The 21,970-nt window shown below is 39.3% G+C and overlaps 1 protein-coding gene and 1 long non-coding RNA gene across 2 annotated transcripts in view; both read right to left on the bottom strand.

Annotated features, from left to right (window-relative positions):
- Nucleotides 1-14,160, bottom strand: part of LOC109260605 (uncharacterized) — a 37,490-nt gene extending 23,330 nt beyond the window's left edge. The window contains exon 1 of the long non-coding RNA XR_008422910.1: nucleotides 13,776-14,160. This is a non-coding gene — a long non-coding RNA (uncharacterized LOC109260605). The remainder of the gene's footprint in view (nucleotides 1-13,775) is intronic.
- A 3,754-nt stretch (nucleotides 14,161-17,914) lies between these two features.
- The window catches only part of TRAPPC3L (trafficking protein particle complex subunit 3L), a 42,027-nt gene continuing 37,971 nt past the window's right edge, over nucleotides 17,915-21,970 (bottom strand). Inside the window, exon 5 of the mRNA XM_019438933.2 lies at nucleotides 17,915-20,341. Coding sequence (XP_019294478.1) covers nucleotides 20,222-20,341 — 120 coding nt within the window. The 3' untranslated portion in view covers nucleotides 17,915-20,221. The remainder of the gene's footprint in view (nucleotides 20,342-21,970) is intronic.

The raw sequence follows: 21,970 nt of genomic DNA, 5'->3' as shown, positions 1-21,970 counted from the left end.
AGCTCCACGCTGTCAGGGCAGAGCCTGACGTGGGGTTGATCTCAGGAACCATGAGATCATAACCTGTGCTGAAATCAAGAGTTGGAAGCTTAACTGACTGAGGCACCCAGGCACTCTGGCACTGCATTTCTTAAAGGCTGATTATAGAGTAAGAAAAATAATTGTATAAATATATTTAATATTTTACTTACATATAGTAAAGAAACAAAACTTAATAGACAAAAGTTTGTTTGTTTATTTTTTTCCAAGGAGTACGCATCAACAATTTGGGTTTCTGATGTTCTACAGAACACAGTTTGGGAAACGTTACCTTAGATAATGAGAGGCAGATGGAAAATCAACTGTTGTTTGGCTTACTTCATAGTATTCTTAAATCACATGGTCTATCCAAAAATAGCAGCTTGAATAAACTCAAGTCTGAGACATGGTCAAGCTGTAGGGCAACTTATTTCAGTGGCCAAACAAGTAGATGGATACATTCTGGATTCATTAAATGACGCTTTATTTCACAGAGACAAGATCGTCATCTGTCTAGGCATCTTTAAAGGTACTTAAAAACGCTTGGAGAGAGGGCAGTGCATAAAATCAAAACCAGATGTTTTTCCTCTCAAAAATCAAAATAATCTTAAATCCTTTCTCAGGTCCCAGCTCTGCTCAAGATTTCTTGATGAGATGATTGTTCCTATTCAGTTCATATGCAATCCAAGAAGACTAACTTTATTTATTTTTTATTTTTTTATGTTTGTTTACTTTTGAGAGAGAGTGAGAGAGATAGACAGAGTGTGAGTGGGAGAGGGGCAGACAGAGAGGGAGACACAGAATCAGAAGCAGGCTTTAGGCTCTGAGCTGTCAGCACAAAGTCCAATGTGGGGCTCAAATTCACAAACCTTGAGATCATGACCTGAGCTGAAGTCGGATGCTTAACCAACTGAGTCACCCAGGTGCCCCTAAGAAGACTAACATTAAATGAGTTCACATTCTTTAACTTTAAATCTGTTTGCCACTGTTAATACCAACAGAATTCCACAATTTTCCAGCCTCATGATCACATCTATCCCAGCTAGAAACTGCCTATCTCTCCCTGCAGGTACACAAGGAACCTCTTCTATCAAAGTTTTTTATTTTCCTAAAATCTAAGCCTTTATTACAGGTCCTCTATGTTCTCACTCCAACTTGAGGTTGAACAATTTACACTTATTAAAATCAGTGCTTGGTAAAGATGATTGTTGGCAGTGAAAGACAACTGAAAGAGGTACTTCTGGTTAAAATTGTTGGTTTGAAAGTACATGTTCCACCACAATAAAACAAAAGTATAGAGATCTTTTTTTACATCAGAAAGCAAATAGGGAACAGGAGAGAAGAAAGTAACACAATTTTTAGAAGTTAGAAAGCAGATGGTAAATGGCAATTTTCCTAATGGACCTGAAAAATCTAAATCCCAAGCCAGAACTTGAGAAAGATAAGAAATGAAATAATTTTGGGGTGCCTGGGTGGCTCAGTTGGTTAAGTGTCTGACTTCGGCTCAGGTCATGATCTCACAGTTCATGAGTTCAAGCCCCGCATTGGGCTCTGTGTTAACAGCCCAGAGTCTGGAGCCTGCTTCAGATTCTGTCTCCCTTTCTCTCTGCCCCTCCCATGATTGTGCTCTGTCTCTCTCTTGAAAATAAACATTTTTAAAAAATAAAAAAAAAAAAAAGAAATGAAATGATTTTTACCATGGAATTTGTCAAAAAAAAAAAAAAAAAAAAAAAGCTCAGGAATTAGCAGCACCAGTCACCTCTGGTGGTGGGGGCAAAAAACAGCATTGGTTGAAAGCTTCTTTAAGAATTGGTCCCTCAGATCTCTGTCCCCATTCCAAGTGGCTGGACAACTGCTTCTCTGTAACCTAGAGAAAGATGGCAATTTCAATCTCTAGATACAGTTTTTTGAGCAGATTTTTTTCTATTAATTTCTATGTTTATTTATTTATTTAAGAAAATGTTTATTTACTTTTGGGAGAGAGAAAGTGTGAGCTGGGGAGAGCCAGAGAAAGAGGGAGACAGAGGATCTGAAGTAGGCTCTGTTGCCGGCCCAGAGCCTGATACAGGGCTCAAACCCACAAACCAGGAGAGTTGAAATCAAGATTCAGATGCTCAACCAACTGAGCTACCCAGATGCCCCTAGAAGAGATTTCTGAACTGGGGAACACTAGGCTAGTTGAAGGCAGAGTCAGTATATTGAGCAAATGGGAATTAAGCTAAAATGTACATACCGAATTTTTTTTCCCCCTAGCCTTCTTACCCAACCTGGTTTCCAGAATATTGGCATTCAGGCCTTTATTCTCTGGGCAGTAGGTCAGAGGATCTATATCTAGCAAATCTTACTGCCCAAGAAAAGACATTTCAATAAAACAACACATTTTAAGATTCACATTTAAGTGCCCCCTCCCCAGTTATTATCCTATGTTGTAGTCCATAACCTCCAAACTCTACCAAAGTTCATATTTTATCCAATTTGAGAGGCTAACCAAGGATCTGCAGAGATTTGAAAAAAGTATGAAAGACAGAAGTCAAAACAAAGAAAAAGGCTACTTAGAAGAAGCAGAAATTATATTTTTTAGAAAACTTAAAAAAAACCTTACCATAATGATTTTAGAGATATAAGAGGAGACATTACATATATGAAATGAGAATAGAATGGTATTAAGAAAACAACTGGAGAACAAAAGAGTTCTTGGAGATTAACATGACAGCAGAAATTAAAAATTCAGTAGAAGGATTGGAAGATAGACTTGGAGGAAGTCTCACAGGAAGTATGGATGGAGATAAAGAGATGGACAAGAGAGAAAAGTAAGAAAAAAATTAGAAAACTAGTCTAAGATATCTGTCATCCTACTAATAAGATTCTAGGAGAAACAGGAGAAAGAGGTAGGATAGAATAAGATATCACCAAAGAAATAATTCGACATGTTTTCCCCAGATGAAAGGACACGGATTTCCAGATTGAAGAGTTCCATCGAGTGATCAGTACAGTGGAAGGATACAGACCCACAATGAAGCGCATCATGGTGCAATTTTGGAACACTGGGTTCAGGTGTCCTTGTGAGATTGGGCTCTGTGCTGACCACACGGAGCCTGCGTGGGATTCTCTCTCTCCCTCTCTCTCTGTCCCTCCCCCTGCCTCAAAATAAATAAATAGACAAAAAAAAAAAAAATATGATGGCAATTCAGCCCTCCATAACAAGATTAGCCCCGGGTGGGTTAGTCAAGGGTTAGACAGGAAGAAAGTCAAATTTTTGACAAAATTATGAGTTTTTAATATTTCGCTAAAAAAAAAAAACATCACTGCAACCTCTTTCAAATAATGTGTGGTGGCTTTACAATGGATCCCCAGATTCTGTGACATGCCTACCATCAAGAGGTAGAGATGAATTCTCTCCTTTGGTTGTATGCTGGACTTACTGACTCACTTCTGAAGAATAGAAAAAAAGTGGAAAGGATGATATGTGCCTTCAGAGAATGGACCGTAAAAGGTGTTGCAGCCTCCTTTCTCTCACTCTCTCCTGGACTGCCCTTTTGATGGAATTCACTGCCAGGCTGTGAGGATGATGAAGCAGCCCCTGGAGAGGCCCCTGTGGGGAGAAACTAAAACCTCCTGCCCACAGCCACGGGTGTGGACTGTCTTAGAGTAAAATCCTCAAGTCTTCATACGGCTGCAGACTTCAGTGATGTCCCAATTGCAGCCTTGAGGGAAACCCTGAACCAGAACCACCCAGCCGAGCTGTTCCTGAATTCATGGCCCACAGAGACTGTGAGATAATAAATTGTCACAAGTCGCTGAGTTTTGAGGATATTGGTTACACAGCAAAAAGTAACTAATACATAGCCTACTGAAATTTGGTAACTCGACTACTCTAAGGTCCACCCTCCCTAACGTTCCTAAGTGACATTACATCTCATTTTCTCCACCTGAGCATCATAGGCTCCTCTTCTGCTGCTGGCCATGAGGCAATTTTTTCAAGAGCGTTTTAGAATGTACTCATGAGTAAAAAGAGCTATAACTTTGATGGGTTAAGGAAATGGAATTTGAATATGCCCAGCCACTGGCTAGGGAGAACCTCTCCTTCCTTCCTGTGTGCAGTTCTCAGCAATATTAAAATCTCAGTTTAAATTTTGAGTCAGTTTTTTTTCCCCACTGCAACAGCTAAGTAGGGAGACAACATCAGAAGGCTTGAGACTTCTTTAAGAAGATACATTGATAGAAAAGTTAATGTACTGAATAATATTGAGAGAAGATATATTCAAATGGGAGAAGAGTTTGAAGATTAGTGATAAGAATAGAGAAAGCTCAGAAAATGTGAAAATGATTCTATTGTTAACTCCAGGGAAATCTAGTCTTGGTATGCTACATGGTCCAGTGGTCTATAGTGTTTACACAGTCATGGTAGTGGAACCTCAGAATACTGGTCTAAGTCCAATTCCACATAATAAGAGGGAAGAGGGTCAGGAAGTTTGTATATGTGTGTGGTTAGGATGAAGGCTGGGTGTGAGAAAGCCTTGTGTTTCTATGTGGAAATTTAAAAAAATGGTGCCTCAAACTGAAAAATCAAGAAAGTGCTTATATAAGCATATTATGGACAAAAATGAAGTAGATTCCAGAAGAACCGGTTGACAAGAGTAGAAAGGAGGTGCTGATATGAAGCAGGAAATGGTGGAAAGCAGCACTGGTGAAGGTCAAGGGGTGGTAGGAAATGATTTATATTCTTATCTGGCTCTTTAAATTGTTTGTGTGAATACATTTTTAAAAAGTAAAACTTAACAAGGAAAGAGAAACAGGAGAATTACTAAAATAATCATTAAAATGTATGGTGAGAATCTGCAAATGTTACCAATGTTACTATTGGTGCTTTACATCTTTTGGAGTGCCAAATTCTCTTTCAGGTGTCCTCCAAATAAGGTTCTCACATCTACAGAGAGGAATATCTACTTATTAACTTCTGCCTAAGATTTTTCCGTGTTTTCTGAAGTGATTAAAAATAATCACTTAAATAATCATTAAAAATATGACTGGACTCTTAGTGATTTGCTCTTTGCGAAGAATTTTTTTTGTGTTCTGAGATGAAACAAGATCTTTTGTTACCTATTTAATCAGTTCTTGTGACTATTTTGTTGTCTCTATTGATGTAGAGTATGAAAAGCAATATTCTAATTATTGAATAGGTTTTGTTCATTTTAGCCTTGCCTTCTCTTTGCAATGTCACCCAAAAGTTTTTGAAGCAGGAGCCAGTTTGATTTAATAAATATTTATCAAGCATCCATTATACTATCATAGTCTAGTGAGGGGGGCAACCCCATAATCAAATAACTATAATGCAATGAAATTTGTGTGAAGATTATTAATGTTTATACATGTCCGAGAAATAGTAGAGTGATAATTTTTCTGGGAGCTGCATCGGATATTTATGGAATGAAGCAAGATATAAACTGACTAAAGAGTTGTGAGAGATGATAAAGGAAGGTTTTAGAGAACATGAGCCCTGAAGAGGTTTTGGGAAGATGAATTGTTTGTCAGGTGTACAAGCAGGGGAAGAGCATTCCAGGAACAAGGAAGACCATGTGAAAAGGCACAGAGGCACGAACAGCATTGTGTATTTAGGAACCGAATTACTTTAGCATTGCCCTGAATGCAGGCTGGACAGCAAAGCAGAGGGCCACTCACCGAGGGCTTCATTTGTCATCATAGGGAAATTACACTTAGCCCTGTAGACAATGGAGAGGTAGTAAGGAAACTGGTGATACCACTGGATATAGATGGATCATTCTGGTGAAGGATTTTTAAAGTAGATATTATGAAAATTATATAAACACAGAGAAATGTGTTTCTCTGTGTAATGAACCACTATAAACATAGATTTCAGAATTGTAAACATTTTAAAAAAGTGCTTATTATGGGAAATTTCAAGAATAAACATAAGTAGAGAAAATAACATAAGGAAGCCTCTTGTACCTCTAAGTCAGTTCCAACAATTATCAACTCATTACCAATCTTATCTACTCTCCAACACACTTCCCTCCATTCCCAGATTATGTTGAGACACATCCCAAATGTCATACAATTCCTTCTGTAAAGTATATATTTTAGAAAAGAATACGTAAAACATCCACAGAAGGTACACCACCAAGAGTGAACCATTATGTGAACTACAGACTCCGTGTGATTATGATGTGTCAGTATAGCTTTGTGAGTTGTAACATATACCGCTCTGGTGGAGAATGTTGGTAATGGGGAAAGCTGTGCATGTGTAGGGGCAAGGGATAAAGGGAAAAGTTCTGTACCTTCTCTCCCAATTTTGCTGTGAACCTAAAACTGCTCTATAAAACCAAAGTCTCAATTAAAACAAAAACGACTCCAAAAAGCAAAGTCCTCAATATCATTATCACACTTAAAAAACAACAATAATTTCTTAATATCATCAAGTATCCAGTCAGTATTTAAGTTCCTACTTGCCTCATAAAAGTATTACTTGTTTAAATTGGGATTCAAATAAGGTTCATATACTATAAAATTGGTGTGCCCCTTAAATGTCTTTTTAAAATATGAATTCTCAGGGCACCTGGGTGGCTCAGTCAGTTGAGTGTCTGGCTCTTGATTTTGGCTCAGGTCATGATCTCCTGGTTCATGAGTTCAAGTCCCTCATCAGGCTCTGTGCTGGTGGTGCAAAGCCTGCTTGGCATTCTCTCCCTCTCTCTCTCTCTTTCCCTCCCCCATGCTCACTCTCTCCCTCTCTCTCTCTCTCTCTCTCTCAACATAAATAAATAAACATTAAAAAATAAAATATCAGTTCTTTATTTTAGTCATTTGATTCGTTGCTTAGAAAAATTTTAATTGTGGTTAAAATTTACCGTCTTAACCATTACTAAGTGTACTTAGTAGTACTAAGTATTTCACAATGTTGTGTAACCATCACCACCATCCATCTCCAGAACTTTCAGCATCTTGCAGAACCAAAACTCCATACTCATTAAACAATGACTCCCCAAACCCCCTTTCCCCAGCCCCTGGTAACCGCCATTCTATTTTCTGTTTCTATGCATTTGACTACCCCAGGTACCTCATGGAAGGTTCATCCATGTTGTAGCTTCTGTCAGAATTTCCTTCCTTTTTAAGGCTGAATAATATTCCATTATAAGTATATATCACATTTTGTTTATTCATTTATCCTTTGATGAACACTTGGGCTGTTTCTACTTTTTGGTTATTGTGAATAATGCTGCTGTGAACATGGATGTACAGATATATCTTTTTGAAGTCCTGCTTTTGATTCTTTTGGGTGTGAACCCAGAAATGGAGTTGCTAAATCATATTTTTAGTTCAATTTTTAACTTTCTGAAGAATCACCACATTGTTTTCCATGGGGCTGCACCATTTCATAGTCCCACTAACAGTGCGTGCACAAGGATTCTAATTTCTTGACTCTTCAACATACTTGTTATTTTCTGTTTTGTTTTTTGCTCTTTTGTTTTTGTTTTTGTTTTGTAATAGCCATCCTAATGAGTGTGAGGTGGTTATCTCATTGCAGTTTTAATTTGCATTCCCCTAATGGTTTGATGTTGAGCATCTTTTCATGTAGCCATTTGTATATCCTTTGTAGAAAAATGTTCAAGTTATTTGCCTACTTTTTTCATTGAGTTGTTTATTTTTTGGTGTTGAACTGTAGGAGTTCTTCATATATTCTGGATGTTAACCCCTTATCAGATATATTATTTGCAAATATTTTGTACTATTCCATAGGGTGCCTTTTCATTCTGTTAATTGTGTCCTTTTTAAATACATATTTTTAAAGTTTATATATTCATTTGGGGGGGGGGGGTTGGGAGCAGAGAGAGAGGGAGAGAGAGAATCCCAGGCAGGCTCCACACTGTTAGCACAGAGCCCGAGTTGGGGCTTGAACTCACAAACTGTGAGATCATGACCTGAGCTGAAATCAAGAGTCAGACGCTTAACCAACTGAGCCACCCAGGTACCCCTGTTGTGTCCTTTGATGCACATAGTTTTTAATTTTGATGTACTACAATTTATTATTTTTTATTGCCTGTGTTTTTGGTATCATATCTGGATTTTTTAAATAAAAATATACTGATAGTTTTCTATTCAAATTCTGGACTACAGGGCTTTTAAAAAATTAAATTTAACTCTATCTAACTGACCTTTTGTCTCTTTTTCCTCATTTCCAAAACCCCAAGTCCTAATAACCACACTGTTACTACATTTCTTTTAAGTTTTTTTGTTTGTTTTTGTTTTTAGAGAGAGAGAGCACACATGAGTGGGGAAGGGGCAGAGAGAGGGAGAGAGAGAGAATCCTAAGCAGGTCTGTGCTGTTAGCTCAGAGCCTGATGTGTGGCTCGAACTCACGAAGTGTGAGGTCATGACCTGAGCCAAAATCAAGAGTTGGATGCTTAACCGACTGAGCCACCCAGGTGCCTCTCCATTTCTTTATACCACAATACGTACCCAAAAGACTCAAAATAATGACACCAACACTGCCATAGACAATTTGATTTCTGAGAGAAGTTTAGGATTTTTATTTTTATTGTTTTTCTGCTCCTTTTTGTCCTTAAGGTATATCCTTTAAGGTTGTACAATCAAATTACTGTGTTTAAAGTCGCCTGAATTAGTTCTCTCTATGCCACTAATTCGATATGTAGTTACATTCATTTATTTAATTTTGCTTTCATTTGTTAAGAACTGCTTTTAATTTCAAATGTTTAATTATTATGTAAAGTGATTACATGGTAACAAAACTAAATCACCCCAAAAGGTATATTTTGAGAAATCTAGCTTTTATCCTTATTGTTTTCATACTCTTCTCTCTCTCTCAGTGGTACCCTTTTAAAAAATGTTTTTGATTTAGCCTATTAAAAAAATATATATGTACACTTTTTTCTACTTTCCTTTTTATTACTTGACAATATATTCTAGAAGTCATCATGCCATACAATAAATAAGATATTACTCATTTCTTTTTTATGGTAGTATAGTACTCCCTTATGTGGAAATAGTTCATTCAATCAGCCCTCTACAGGTAGACATTTGATTGTTTTTATTTTTTAGTTCTTACAAATGAATAGCCTGTGCAGACATCTACAATTAGTATTTTGCCATTTGATTAATGCTTTTGTGAATTAAAGAAAAACACAAATATGCCATCTTTTTCCAAAAATTTTTACCATATATCTGTCAAGAGATGATAATATCCTGAATAACTACAATACTACTCTCACACATAACATAATGAAGAAAATAGTGGTTGGTTTCCAGGGATTGCAGGATGAGAAAATCACTGCTGTGGTGATAAGGATGAAAGCAAAGGCAGTGGCAGTGTATAGGGAAGCGAACTTGATTCAAGAGATATATAGAGAACAGGTGGAGGTATTATTTAGCACGACTTGGTAATACAACGAGCACTTTTACTGTGGCTCTTTTAAGATTATTTCAATTTACCTATGAGGGTGAATAAAATCTCTTTGGATAATGTGTGCACATTCATTCTATTATAGCCCGTATGGTTTTTAATTTTAGAGCATATGCCTTGAGGACAATGAGCCCTGGAGGGAGCCAAAGGACAAGTAGTATAACCAACATTTATTTACCCTTTTGTCATGGAGACTCTGGTTGCACCAGAAAATTAAGGGGCAGAGCAAAGGTGCAGTGACGTTATGGTCTCCAGCCTAATCTCACCTTCTTGAGCAAAGCAGAGTCCACAGTTGCTAGCTTGATGAGTCAAGCCACCCTAGGTATCCTCAGGGTCAAAGGAGTCTGTATCACAGATGCATTCCGTGTGTTTTATACAGTATTTCAGAGAACTTTCCCCTAAAAGCTTGATGTTAGCAATAGAAGGTCACATGAAGATAAAATGGAGAACAATCTTCCAAAATGGGCCAATAAGACCTATAAATTACCATTTCATTCATTCATTCATTCATTCACTCATTCACTCTATATTTGCCACTCAAAAAATATTAAGGAGTATTGATTGTCAGGAACTGTGCCAGGTGCTGGGAATACAAAGGTAAAAAAGATGTGCTCTTTGGGGCGCCTGGGTGGCTCAGTCGGTTAAGAGGCCGACTTTGGCTCAGGTCACAATCTCACGTTCTGTGAGTTCGAGCCCCGCGTCGTGCTCTGGGCTGATGGCTCAGATCCTGGAGCCTGCTTCCGGTTCTGTGTCTCCCTCTCTCTCTGCCCCTCCCCCGTTCATGCTCTGTCTCTCTCTGTCTCAAAATAAATAAATGTTAAAAAAAAAAATTAAAAAAAAAAAAAAAAAGATGTGCTCTTTGCCAAAGAAGAACTCACAGGCTAGTTGGGAAGAAAGACATGTAGGCAAATACTCAGCGTATAGTGTAGAGACATGTAAAAGGTACTAAAGAGACCAGAAATTAGTGGGCATCTCATTTGGTCCAGTGGTGGGGTGGGGAGATGGGTCACTTAGGATAGTCTTCACCAAGTAGGTGAGATTGAGTTGGACTTCACTGGATGGATAAGGAGTATAGTACGTACTAGAAGCTCTATCTTGCCGACAGGAAAACTGAGAAGTTTGCAGTGTGGCTGTATTGTATATTATAGAGATCACTTGATTCCAGAGTGGAGAGTGAAATAGAAATTAAAAATCACATCAGGAAGCAACTTAAGGAGAACAGATGAGGCCCTGGACTGAGGGCAAAAGAAAGATCAAGAGGAGTTTAGGATGTAGGATTATAAGAATTTGGTGACAGATTCAATGTGAGAAGTAAAAGGGAGGGAGGAGTCAGAAATTAACAGGAGGCTTTTAGTTTTAACAATGGGACCATTAACTAGGATTTAGGAATGTTGGAGGAAAAAGAGGTTTTACAGGGAGTGAGAGGAAATAATGAGCTGGCTTTTTGAACACACCAAATATATGCTTCTGGGACATATTAGTAGAGTAGGGAATAGGAGCAGATTGGTGAAAGGGTAGAGAGGTGACATTTTCTGTGTCAGACTGTTCAACACAGGGGAAACATCGGCCTCAAGAGAAGTGCAAACCACAGAGCCTGCATCTATCAGAATTTGGGGAAGGAAGAGGAGCGGGAGAGGAATGAAAGAGACTTATGATCAATAGTCAGCTGAAACACAATAGAAGAGTCAGAATCGAGAAATTTAAGGTAAGCACTGGCAAGCATTTCAACATAGAATTATACGCTTTCAAAACTGGCTCTCTTTCTTAGACAATTAGGGCTGCTGGAACAAAATTCCACAGACTTGGTGGCTTAAATAACAAACATTTATTTCTCACAGTTCTGGAGGCTGGGATATTCAAGATCAAGATGCCAGCAAATCCCGTGTCTGGCGAGGACCCTCTCTTTGGTTTGTTGATGGCTGCCTTGTTATATCCTCACATGGAAGGGGAGGAAAGAGATCTTGGGTCTCTTTCTCTTTTTCTAAGAGCACTAACCCCATCACGAGGGCCCTACTCTCAAGACCTAATCTAACCCCAGTCACATCCCAAAGGTCCCACCTCCAAATACCATCACACTGGGGATTAGGTCTTTAACATATGAAACTTAGAGGGAGGCAAACATTCAGGCCATAGAACATTTTCCCGCTACATCATGCTTTCTCAAAGTTTGCCAGTAGAAGAAGGGAAGCAGTGTTAAGAGAATGTTTTTCCTAGGATGGGAGAGTCTTGAATATATTTTTAGGCTTATGAGGAGGAGCCAAGTGGAGGGTGAAGGTGGATAAGTGATAAGAATAAGGTCCCTGATGAGGTAGTGGGAACTAGAACAAGCCTGTGTCTGTATCAGAATAAGCAATTCCATATGCTAGTATTTATGTATTCAATTTGCCCTTCCCTGGGGTCTTTTTCATGACATTATCAACCTTTCAGGTCTCAGTAAATTTATGAATGTAAAAAGTAGGATACTTTAGATATCTCCAAGACCATGTTTGGTCCTAAACTTTTATCTTTATAGCTTTTTCTATGAAGTCCACTATCCCAGAACTGAAAAGAACTTTCTGAGTTGTTGCATGGATTTCTCCCTGCTTCCAAGCCAAATCTACTGCAAATACTTCTTTCCTTGGAAGGAGCCACCAGACATATTATTGTAGTTCAACTATGTTCAACTATATTTAACTTTAGATTAGAGTACAAATCCTTGCCAAGAGACAGCTGGCCCAATCCATGCACAGAAACACCATCTTAATCAACTACTGGGCCTGGAGTGGTTGAATTCTTGGCAAAGAATTGCCTCTTGATCTGTCTAAACTCAAGTAACTAGTTTTGCAGTTCCTTCCCCTCCCACCCCACCCCCCCCCCATTCATTCATTTAGATTTGACATCCTCATGAGGGACTCAACCCAGCAGGTGTTCAGAAAGCTTAAAAGAAAGGGGGTTGAAAAGTGTATTGTTTAGACCTGGAGGTTTTCCTGACCATCTGAAATGCCTTAGGCAGCCACAGAATAGTCACAGGTTACAGTTTTCAGGAACTGCTGACGGTGGGGGAGGGCATTTTCTTCTTCCTGTCGGTTTTAAGTGTCTCTGCAGCAATAAAAATTATGTCAGTGGACACTTTTACTTATTAGGTTCAGTTTTTGTGCTTCTTTCCCTGGGGTGTTTTTCCTCCCAACAGTGCCATTTATGTTAGCTTTTCACAAGATTCTCTACGAACCCTTGGAAAATCTTTTCCAAAGGGAAACAATGTCATTTCTTTTACATCTTTGGGAAAATCACCTTACAAGTCTTGGTAGTCTGGTTTTGGGGCTTTCTGCGGCTTTCCTAAAGGGTCATTTCTGTGTTGCCGAATGCTGGAGTAGCTGAGGCAACTTTGTGGACACACATCTATTGGCTGCATGATAGAGCTCTCTAAAAGGCCTGGAACCAAATGTCTCTCTTTCCTCCCGAGACATAGGAAATCCTGTTTATGATCCAGGTGGAGTCTCAGGTAAGTGCCTCCACTCAGGATGTTATCCCCCTTGTGTTGGTGGGAGGGTAGAGAATTGTTCACTAGAGCACAGAGGTCAAGGTGATCTGTATTTTCTCCCCTGGCATGTGTATGATCATTCAACCCGAAGGCTGGGCTATTTTCTATTTCTGGGTGTGAATGGGAGAGGATGGGCCACGGCTTAGAGCAGAAGGTACTCTCATCTGGCTTCCCTCCACCTCCACCTCCACCTCCACCAACACTCTGAATCTTGCTTCACAGGGAAGTTTGAGGCCACAGTTCATGAGCTCTGTCAAGGTCTTCCCCTAACGTGTCCAATCCCATCCCCAACCATGAGCCCTCTCGCTTTCGTTACTCTCTTCTCAGGGGATAGGGTAGTTTTTGTGCAGTTCAGAGTCGGACTGTTTTGATCTGGATCCCAACCCCTTCTACCTCCTCAGAGCCTTGCTTCCTCAGTCATTTCCTGTCTCCTATAGCTTCAAATGCCTGCATTCTTAAAAAAAGAAAAATAAAAGAGCAACAGCCACCCAACTTTACACCAAGTATCTTTTGTTTCTTTCCATTCACAGTCAAATTCCAAGAACCATCTTGGAATAATCACATGGTGACTCACCTCCTGCTGACTCCTCAATCCACTACAACAAATCTGCTGCCTCCGTCTTGCCCTGAAATTGCTCTGAGGCAGAGACATTCTCCCAATCAAACCCAATGTCCCTTTTCTGGCCTTTCTTGGCTTTTCTGTGGCATCTAATGTCTCTGCCCACTCTGCTCTCCTTGAGACTCTTAGCTTTCACGTAACCAGTTTCTTCCATCTCCGTCTGTGAATGGAAAGTTCGGTCTCACCTGTGCTCTTCGTTCCCTGGGGCCTCTTGAATGGTGGTATTTCTACAGATTCTTTGTTCCTTATATTTCCTGAGGTCCATGCTCTCCCCAGATGTTGCCATCCACATCCACTGCTTCTACTATTATCCGTGTACTGATGACTCCACAGCCTGTCTTCAGTTCAGGCCTCTCTTCTGAACATCTGATGTTGTTTGGATGCTTCAAAGGCACCTCAAACTCAAAATATTCAAAGCTTATTAGCTTCTTTTCTAAGCTGCCTCCTTGTGGTCCCTCAGCCTCCCAGGAGAGACAGGAGACACTCCAGAGCCATTGCCACTCCTACTACTCTCTAGCCTCTTTGATGCACTGAAAGCGCCAGCAAATTGAACTCCTTCGTAGTTTCCTGCCCAACTTTGTCTTTGTTATCAACCTAATGACTCGCAGATTGTTATGAAAATTAAGTGACACAGCATATAATTAATGTGCATAGCACCTGATAAAAATCTTAATTGAATCCCAAACCAAGAAAGTAGCATTTCCAGGTGCCTCTGTTGTTTGATATATACAGGCCACAAGGAATTAGCGCTTCCTCTTTTAAGCCATTAAACTCTATGTGATTCATGCACTGCACAGAAACAGCAAAGTCACTAAGTAGTCTGCTGGCTTGAAAGATTGAGGCCACTGAGAGTCTCCGGAAATCGGGATTGTTCTGAGTTTGCAATCCCCAGGTGACTCCTGAAGTGATTTAAGTTTCCAGGAAAAATAGTTGACGTACCAGAAATGTATGAGTTTTGTTTGTTTTTAAAGAGCTACCACTGATTTAAAAGGTCTTCTCCCTGTGGGATCTCCCCTTTCTGGGACTTGTGTGCTGGGTGGATGCACACTATCATGCCGGTCTCTCTCTATTCTCTGTCTCCCACAGCCCTTTCCTTTCTGTGAGGAGGAGAGCTGTTGTAAATCCAACTTCATTTCGTTGAGCATTCAACCATGTGAAAAATGTAATAATAAAGTTTATTCTCTTTGCTATTCTCCAATATGATGCAAATTATCTGACCTTTCACATACTAATTATGCAGTGAAACATAACACTACTCGCTTAAAGAATACAGCGAATTTATTAGCTCATGTAACAGGCAGACTTTTCTTCTTTCAATCCATTCATCCTGGACCTCTGCCCTATGTCAGCAGCAAAGGTTGTGGGCTAGGGGATGCCATGTCCTGACTGGCTTCGATCCGACTGGCAAGGCAGTGATTTTAAACTGGGAAAGAGCCACTGTGCGCGGGTGATAGCAGTGGAGCAGGGGATAGAGATGACTTTTCCTGAAGGATGGGTGGCCTAATAAAATGGTGGACACCTCAACAGGAAAGTGTCATTCTATTAGTGGAGATATATGCAGCTAACAAATACCCATTACATGAAGCATAATGAATGTAAAGGAAATGGAAGGGGAACAAAGGATTAAATAAAGGAGTTGCTGGAAGATTCTTTAGGAAAAAGAGAGAAGCATATGTCGTGGCAACAGAGCTTCTAGAAGAAAAAAAATGGAAGACAAAAGAAACTGAAGGAAGAAAAGCAAAGAAAGATTTAATTGGGAAAGAGTTTCAGTTTGAGGGGGAACAAGGAATTATCTTAGGACATTTATTTCTTACCTGTTTTTAGTGAAGGATTTCCAACTTTTGATGTGTTTTGTTTACCTCCTCCTCTCTTAATGAAGCACTTAAAAAATAAAGTTTTGCTAGTGATTGCTATGGCCAGGCCTTATTCTCAATTTTAGGGTGACTATAGCTGATAGAATCAGTTCTGGGTGTCGCCTCGATTATAGACTGGCACGTTATACTGCTGCAACCCCTTTCCTTCTGTCTGTTGACTGTTTTGCCATAGCCACTGTTGATTAACCACTGGTCATGTCCAGCTAAAGTTCTGGAAGGTTTACCAGAATGAAGAAATATAGCAACTGGACAGATTTTTTTTTTAATATGCAACCAAGCAGAATAAACAAAGTTTGCCTCTCTTTTTAAAGAAGGAAATGTTTGTCATACCAGGTTTCTAGGGCTGGGAGGCTACTGCCTTCATCATGGACTTCAGTGTTACTGAGGAGAAATTAATTAGCCTCCCTAGCTGGTGGATGAGACAGTGGAATATGAGCACCACTCAGTCTACAGTCCCAACTGACAGACCCTTAACAATGAATAATACGATCTCTTCCAGCATTTACTTGTTACTTCACATTTAGCAGATCTTGATTAAAGTGGCCTCTTTGGTTACGAAAGTTTTAATGACATTCTCTCACTTCATGCATCTGTTTTCCCATATTTCTACTTTGATCCTTCATAAACGAAGAAGAGGGAACTTTCCGCTTATTCTTAATAGTCCATTCCAACTGCTGAAGAGATCCAGGCTTCTAATAACTAACGGATGAACCTAAGAGATTTGAGAAAACAATAAACAACTGTGCAGGCTGCTGAGGGAAGTATTTCTGATTCCTGGCAACTTTAAATAAGTGAACAGGCAACCACAGCAGGTCTCCCCAGTAAACAGCTCAGGCAGCAATCTGGTGATGTCATTTGAATAGCAATAAACTATCTTTCTGCCCCCAACCTTTCTTCCTTTTTGGCTTCCCTCTGCACTGATCAGGGTCTGGAGTACAGAGTGAAGGCCTTTATGAAATAAAAATATTCTATACCTCTTTAGTTACACCGTGCAACTTCCACAAGGCCTTTATTAGAAAGACTCAACTTCAGGGGCACCTGGGTGGCTCAGGCGTTAAGCATCCGACTTTGGCTCAGGTCACTATCTCATGGTTTGTGAGTTTGGGTCCCACATCAGGTGAGCTTGTGCCCCACTTTGGGTGAGCCCTGCTTTTCTCTCTCTCTCCCTCTCTCTTTCTGTCTCTCTCTGTCTCTGCCCCTCCTCGGCTTCTTTCTCTGATGCTCTCTCACTTGCGTTCTCTCTCTTTCGGAAGAAAGAAAGACAGAAAAAGAAAGAAAGACAACTTCACACAAAGGGGGTGAAAATACACTTGGAACTCAGAGGATGGTGTGCACCTTTTCCTTAGTGTGAAATCTTTACCTAGAAGCCTCTCTGTTTTTATGGATCACCACTAAGCATTTCATTGATCTCTGATGGTCTCTGAGAAAGACCTTTTTCTTTCTGTCTCCTTTCTCCCTCTCTACGAACTTGGATCCTCCCCATTAATACTTTGTGTCGAAGGTCAAGGAGACCCTACAGGTCTGTGACTGGGAATTGTAGACTTGTGCTGTATATTAGAGTAGCCACTAGCCACATATGGCTACTGAACACTTAAAATGTGACTAGTGTGACTGAGGAAATGAATTTTTAAGTTTAATTTAATTTTAGTTCATTTAAATTAAAAAAAAATTGAAGCTATTAAACACAATTTTACTGTTTTGGTAGGACTACATTTCACTGTAAGCTTTGAAAATTTACCATTGAATTGAGATGTGCTAAAAGTGTAAAATATAGAGTTCAAAGACACTTTTTAAAAGGATGTAAGTGGTCTCAATAATTTTTTAAATTTTTTTTAATGTTTTATTTATTTTTGAGACAGAGAAAGACAGAGCATGAATGGGGGAGGGTCAGAGAGAGAGGGAGACACAGAATCTGAAACAGGCTCCAGGCTCTGAGTGGTCAGCACAGAGCCCAACGTGGGGCTCGAACCCACGGACCTCAAGATCATGACCTGAGCCGAAGTCGGCCGCTTAACCGACTGAGCCACCCAGGCGCCCCGTCAATACTTTTTATATTGACTGTTGAAATAATATTTTGGATAATTAGTCTAAAAAAAGTATATTATTAAAATTAGTGTTCCCTGCTCCTTTTCACTTTTTGAATGTGGCTATTCGAAAATGTGTCTATGTGGCTCTAATTCTCATGAACAGCATTTTTTAGATTCTCCCATTCTTCAGGATGGAGTTCTTACTGAATACAGTGGTCTCTCCCCACCTGTGGTTTTGCTTTCATTAGTCAACCTCAGTCCGGAAGCAGATGATACCTCTTTTGAGTTCTGGTCAGAGACCCATAGTAGCCTAACACCAGGTCACAATGCCTGCATCTCATCACATAGGCATTTTATCATCTCATGGCATCACAGGAGGAAGGGTGAGTACAGCACACTAAGATATTTTGAGAAAGAGAAAGCCCACATTTACACAACTTTTATTATAGTACATTGCTATCATTGTTTTATCATTATTGTTATAAATATCTTACAGTGCCTAATTTATATATTAAACCTTATCACAGATATGTATATATATAGGGCTCAGTACTATCAGTGGCTTCAGGCATCCATTTGGGGTCTTGGAACATATCCCCTGGGGATAAGGTGGAGGGGACTACTGAACAGTCTTTTCTCTTGGTGATATAGGTCACTGTTTGTACCATAAATTCAATCCAAAAGGCTGGTCTCCCTCTCTAAGGTAAGGGAAAACAAAGAACAGAGAACAAAACTCATCCTGAAACCATCACCCGTTCTAACACTCAGCATCAGAGTATCAGAATCAGCTGTCTTCAGGTGGGTGGGTAATGAAGACAGCGGCCCCAGGGAGTTTGGATGGCTGGGTTGGGAGAGGAGAGGAAAGTGTAGACAAGAGAATACTGCAGAGCATGGAAGTGTACTTGAGTGCTGATTGAAGAGAGAGGCCCTTAGACATGGGTACTTTGGGTTCCTGGAGAGGTGAGTGTACTATAAAGGAGAAAGAGGAAACTGAACAGAAGATGGAAACATCCCCAAAAGAAGCTTTGGGATGGATTGCAAACATTCTTCTGGAGGCATCAGTTTAAAATACGTGGCACTGTGATATCCCTTCTGATGTCAGGTAATCTTCTTCCAGATTCTATTCCTGGTCGTCTGTGGAACTGGTTTGAAGTTCCTTCCATGGTCGCTACAGCTGCCCCAGGGACTCTATTTGATCCTAATACCCACTTCAATGTCCTTTTGAAGAGACAGCTGGGTAGGCAGGGAACAAAGAAATTCCTCATCGTCTTCTAAAGTCCAAAAATGTGGAATTTCAGTGGTTCTTCTAAAAATATTTCTTTCTTTAAGCTTATTGTTATTTTTTTAATTTATTTTGAGAGAGAGAGCTAGAGAGCGAGGGGGACAGTGGCAGAGAAAGAGGGAGACAGAATCCCAAGCAGGCCCCATGCTGTCAGCTCAAACACACACCGTGAGACCTGAGACGAAATCTAGAGTCAGATGCTTAACCGACTGAGCCACTCAGGGGCCCTAGAGTGGTTCTTGATGCCATTCAAACTCATTTATATAATTTAAGATATTTATCATGTCCAACCGTGCCATTTTATAGATGAGAGAGAGTGTGCCTGAGAGACTATGTGCCTTTCCCAAGATCAGCCACTAATTAGGATCACCTGAATCCACTAGAAAGCGACTAGTGTCTTTAGGCTGGAGGGATAGTGTCTTCAGGCTCCCGAGTCCAATTGAAGTCTACCACTCTCATATCACTTACACCAGTTTTAACGGATGGGCCCATACTAATTATAGCTTACTTGTAATTTCAGTTCTCTGAAGATCCCACTAGATCCCGGACCGCCATAAAGGCTACCTGTATGCTGATGGTCTGGTAATGATTATTGTGTATTTAATCCAGTACATTTTGAATTTTAAATATGTTCTGGGCACAAAGTATGCTTTGTAAGGTGTTTAGGGGATAAAAATGACAGCAAAATTTCTCACTTAATAAGCTTTGGGGTAAGAAAGTACTTTGAAAAAAACATTATTGACCTCTCATTTTAGAGATTTTCTGGCTTGACTATCAGCAGTATTTCATGAGAAAAGGAAGAAATGTGGTTAATACTATCTAAAAATTAAATTAATTAAAATTAAATGCTATTTAAAAATATTTTAAAATTAACGTCCAAATAAACAGCTTGCCTTGGTATTTATAAATCAAGAGAGAGCAACTTTGGGAGGCTAAAGTGATTAACGAAGCCAATATATGAGAGAAATCGTATTCATAGTTTCTCAAAAAGATGGAAAGGTATTATAAATGGCACTGTTTCTATACAGTATCTAGAAATTATCTCTATATAGTGAACTCTATATTGTATCATTTCATCTATTTTTCCAATGAGAATGGGTAGATATACTGAGTAGCTGGTTGTGATTTTTTTCCATTGCCACAAGTAAATGAAATCAATAGACTCTGTTAGGACAAACTATATGATATGTGAAATTCATGTATCCCATCTTACGAAGAGTTATTTGTAGATGTAATCTTATGGACATAAGATTAAAAATGTGTGATTTATAAACAAAGAAAGAAAACAGCTTTAACTCCTAGTGCCCTGCACTTCAAATTTCTGGTGGATATAGAAGCCTTTTAAATCCCATGCTATTATTAAACAATTCAAAATTTCTATGGCTATATATGTTTAGATAATATTAACTCCTCAAATGGCCACCCTGTGGCGTTTTGCATGCAATTCTTCATTTTTTCCGTCTGTATTTTTTCTCATCTAGCTTTTTCAGAAATGTTATTCCTATTTCTGTCACACGGTCGCCTTTCAGTGTGTCTTGCAAGAATGTAACATCAGCAGCCAAATGAACCTAGGAAAGAGAAAAAAACAAAACAAAACAGGCACGCATCATTTAGGTTTAAAAAATTAAAAAAAACTCTCTAAATTTTTTTTTCAGCTTTCTATAACCAATAAGGGGCTCACTTTACTTATGGAATGATAAAAAAAAGAGTTTGCTCCATGGATGAAGGGCCCTTTACTGTGTGTCCTCCAGAGATGATCTGGCTGTGGGTCAGCTCTGTGGTGTGAGCCTGCAGAGAGAAGGGTGGTCCAGGCCACGCCCAACCTGGGGGATTCCGGGGCAAGTCAAGGGACATGGGCCCACTTTTGCTCACAGTGCAGAGCTCATCTATAGCCTTGACCCAATGTGCCTTGTCAAGCAGAACTTCCAAGGATAAATGGATTCTTAAATGATTTCTTTGCAACGAACTTGCTATCAATCATTCTGTCATCAGCCAAATAGCATCACTTGTGCTAACAACATGTAGCAATCACGACTTTGAGAGCTTTGAAAAAGTATCAACTAAATAAATTATAAATATAAAATTAAAGATTGAAATTACAGACATGAATATTTGATATCCAGCCCTTCTTTTCTACCATAAAGAATTTCCCACTTTCCATACATTGAAGTGATCCCACAGGGCTTACTTGTCTATTCATTAAAATGTATTCACATAAGAGCATCATATTGCTGACCAACTATCCTTGACAGAGTATCTGTTCAGCTATTTTAAGTCCTTGTGATAAATAAGATAAAAGCAAAAGTACTTGGTAAAACAAATAATAAGTGAAAAAGCCTGGGTCTAGTAGGCAATTGAAATATAGAAGCTATATTTCTTCTATATTTTCCCCTCATTTTCCCCCAATAAGATCTTAATATAGAAGCTATGTTCACCCTCATTTTCCCCCAATAAGATCTTTTTTGTCTTTGTCAAAATTTGTCAGAAAGTCAGTTAAAATGAGCAAGGAGGCTATGTTGAAGCTATTTGGATACATGAGGCCACATGAGGCCTGATAGCTATTTGTCAAATAGCATATAGAATCAAATGTTGTCCGTGAAAACTGGAGAATTATTTATCTTATTTTTGCCTTTGTTTTATGGTTCCTCCCTTTGTCTGTAAGCTCCCAGAATATCTCCCTTCCTCTTTCTTGATTTCTTGATTATAGGGCAAGCCTAAAAAATTGGTAGGACAGAGCATGGAAGGTCTGTGTGAATAATACATTATGGCTATTGTTTTACTCTTTTGGATTACCTGTTATTATATCCTTCCTCTAATTATGACAGATAATTGAAAATTATATGCATGCCTCATTATCATGTCTAATCTTTGGCTACTCTCTGGTCTCACCACTTTTAAAAGCTCAGCTTCTGGAAAAACTAGACTTTGTGGACTGTTACCTCTTTCTAAGTTGCCCTTGATCAAGAATGTTTGACAGATTGTCTTCTTCCTTCAGGTTCTCATCCCACTAAGGTCCTTCCTGACCTTTTCCTTCCTACATGTTGTGAATATTTTTCAGGTCTTGTTTTACTTAGCATCTCTGCTGTCCTTGATCTTGGGAATCACTCCCTCTTCTTCTTTTTTTAAATTTATATCCATGTTAGTTAACATACAGTGTAGTCCTGGCTTCAGGAATAGAACCCAGTGATTAATCTCTT

Source organism: Panthera pardus, unplaced genomic scaffold, assembly GCF_024362965.1.
Source record: "Panthera pardus isolate Hobbes unplaced genomic scaffold, ASM2436296v1 HiC_scaffold_17, whole genome shotgun sequence".
Taxonomy (NCBI): domain Eukaryota; kingdom Metazoa; phylum Chordata; class Mammalia; order Carnivora; family Felidae; genus Panthera; species Panthera pardus.
Note: the sequence above shows the minus strand (reverse complement) of the source record. Positions and strands in the feature narration are given on the sequence as shown.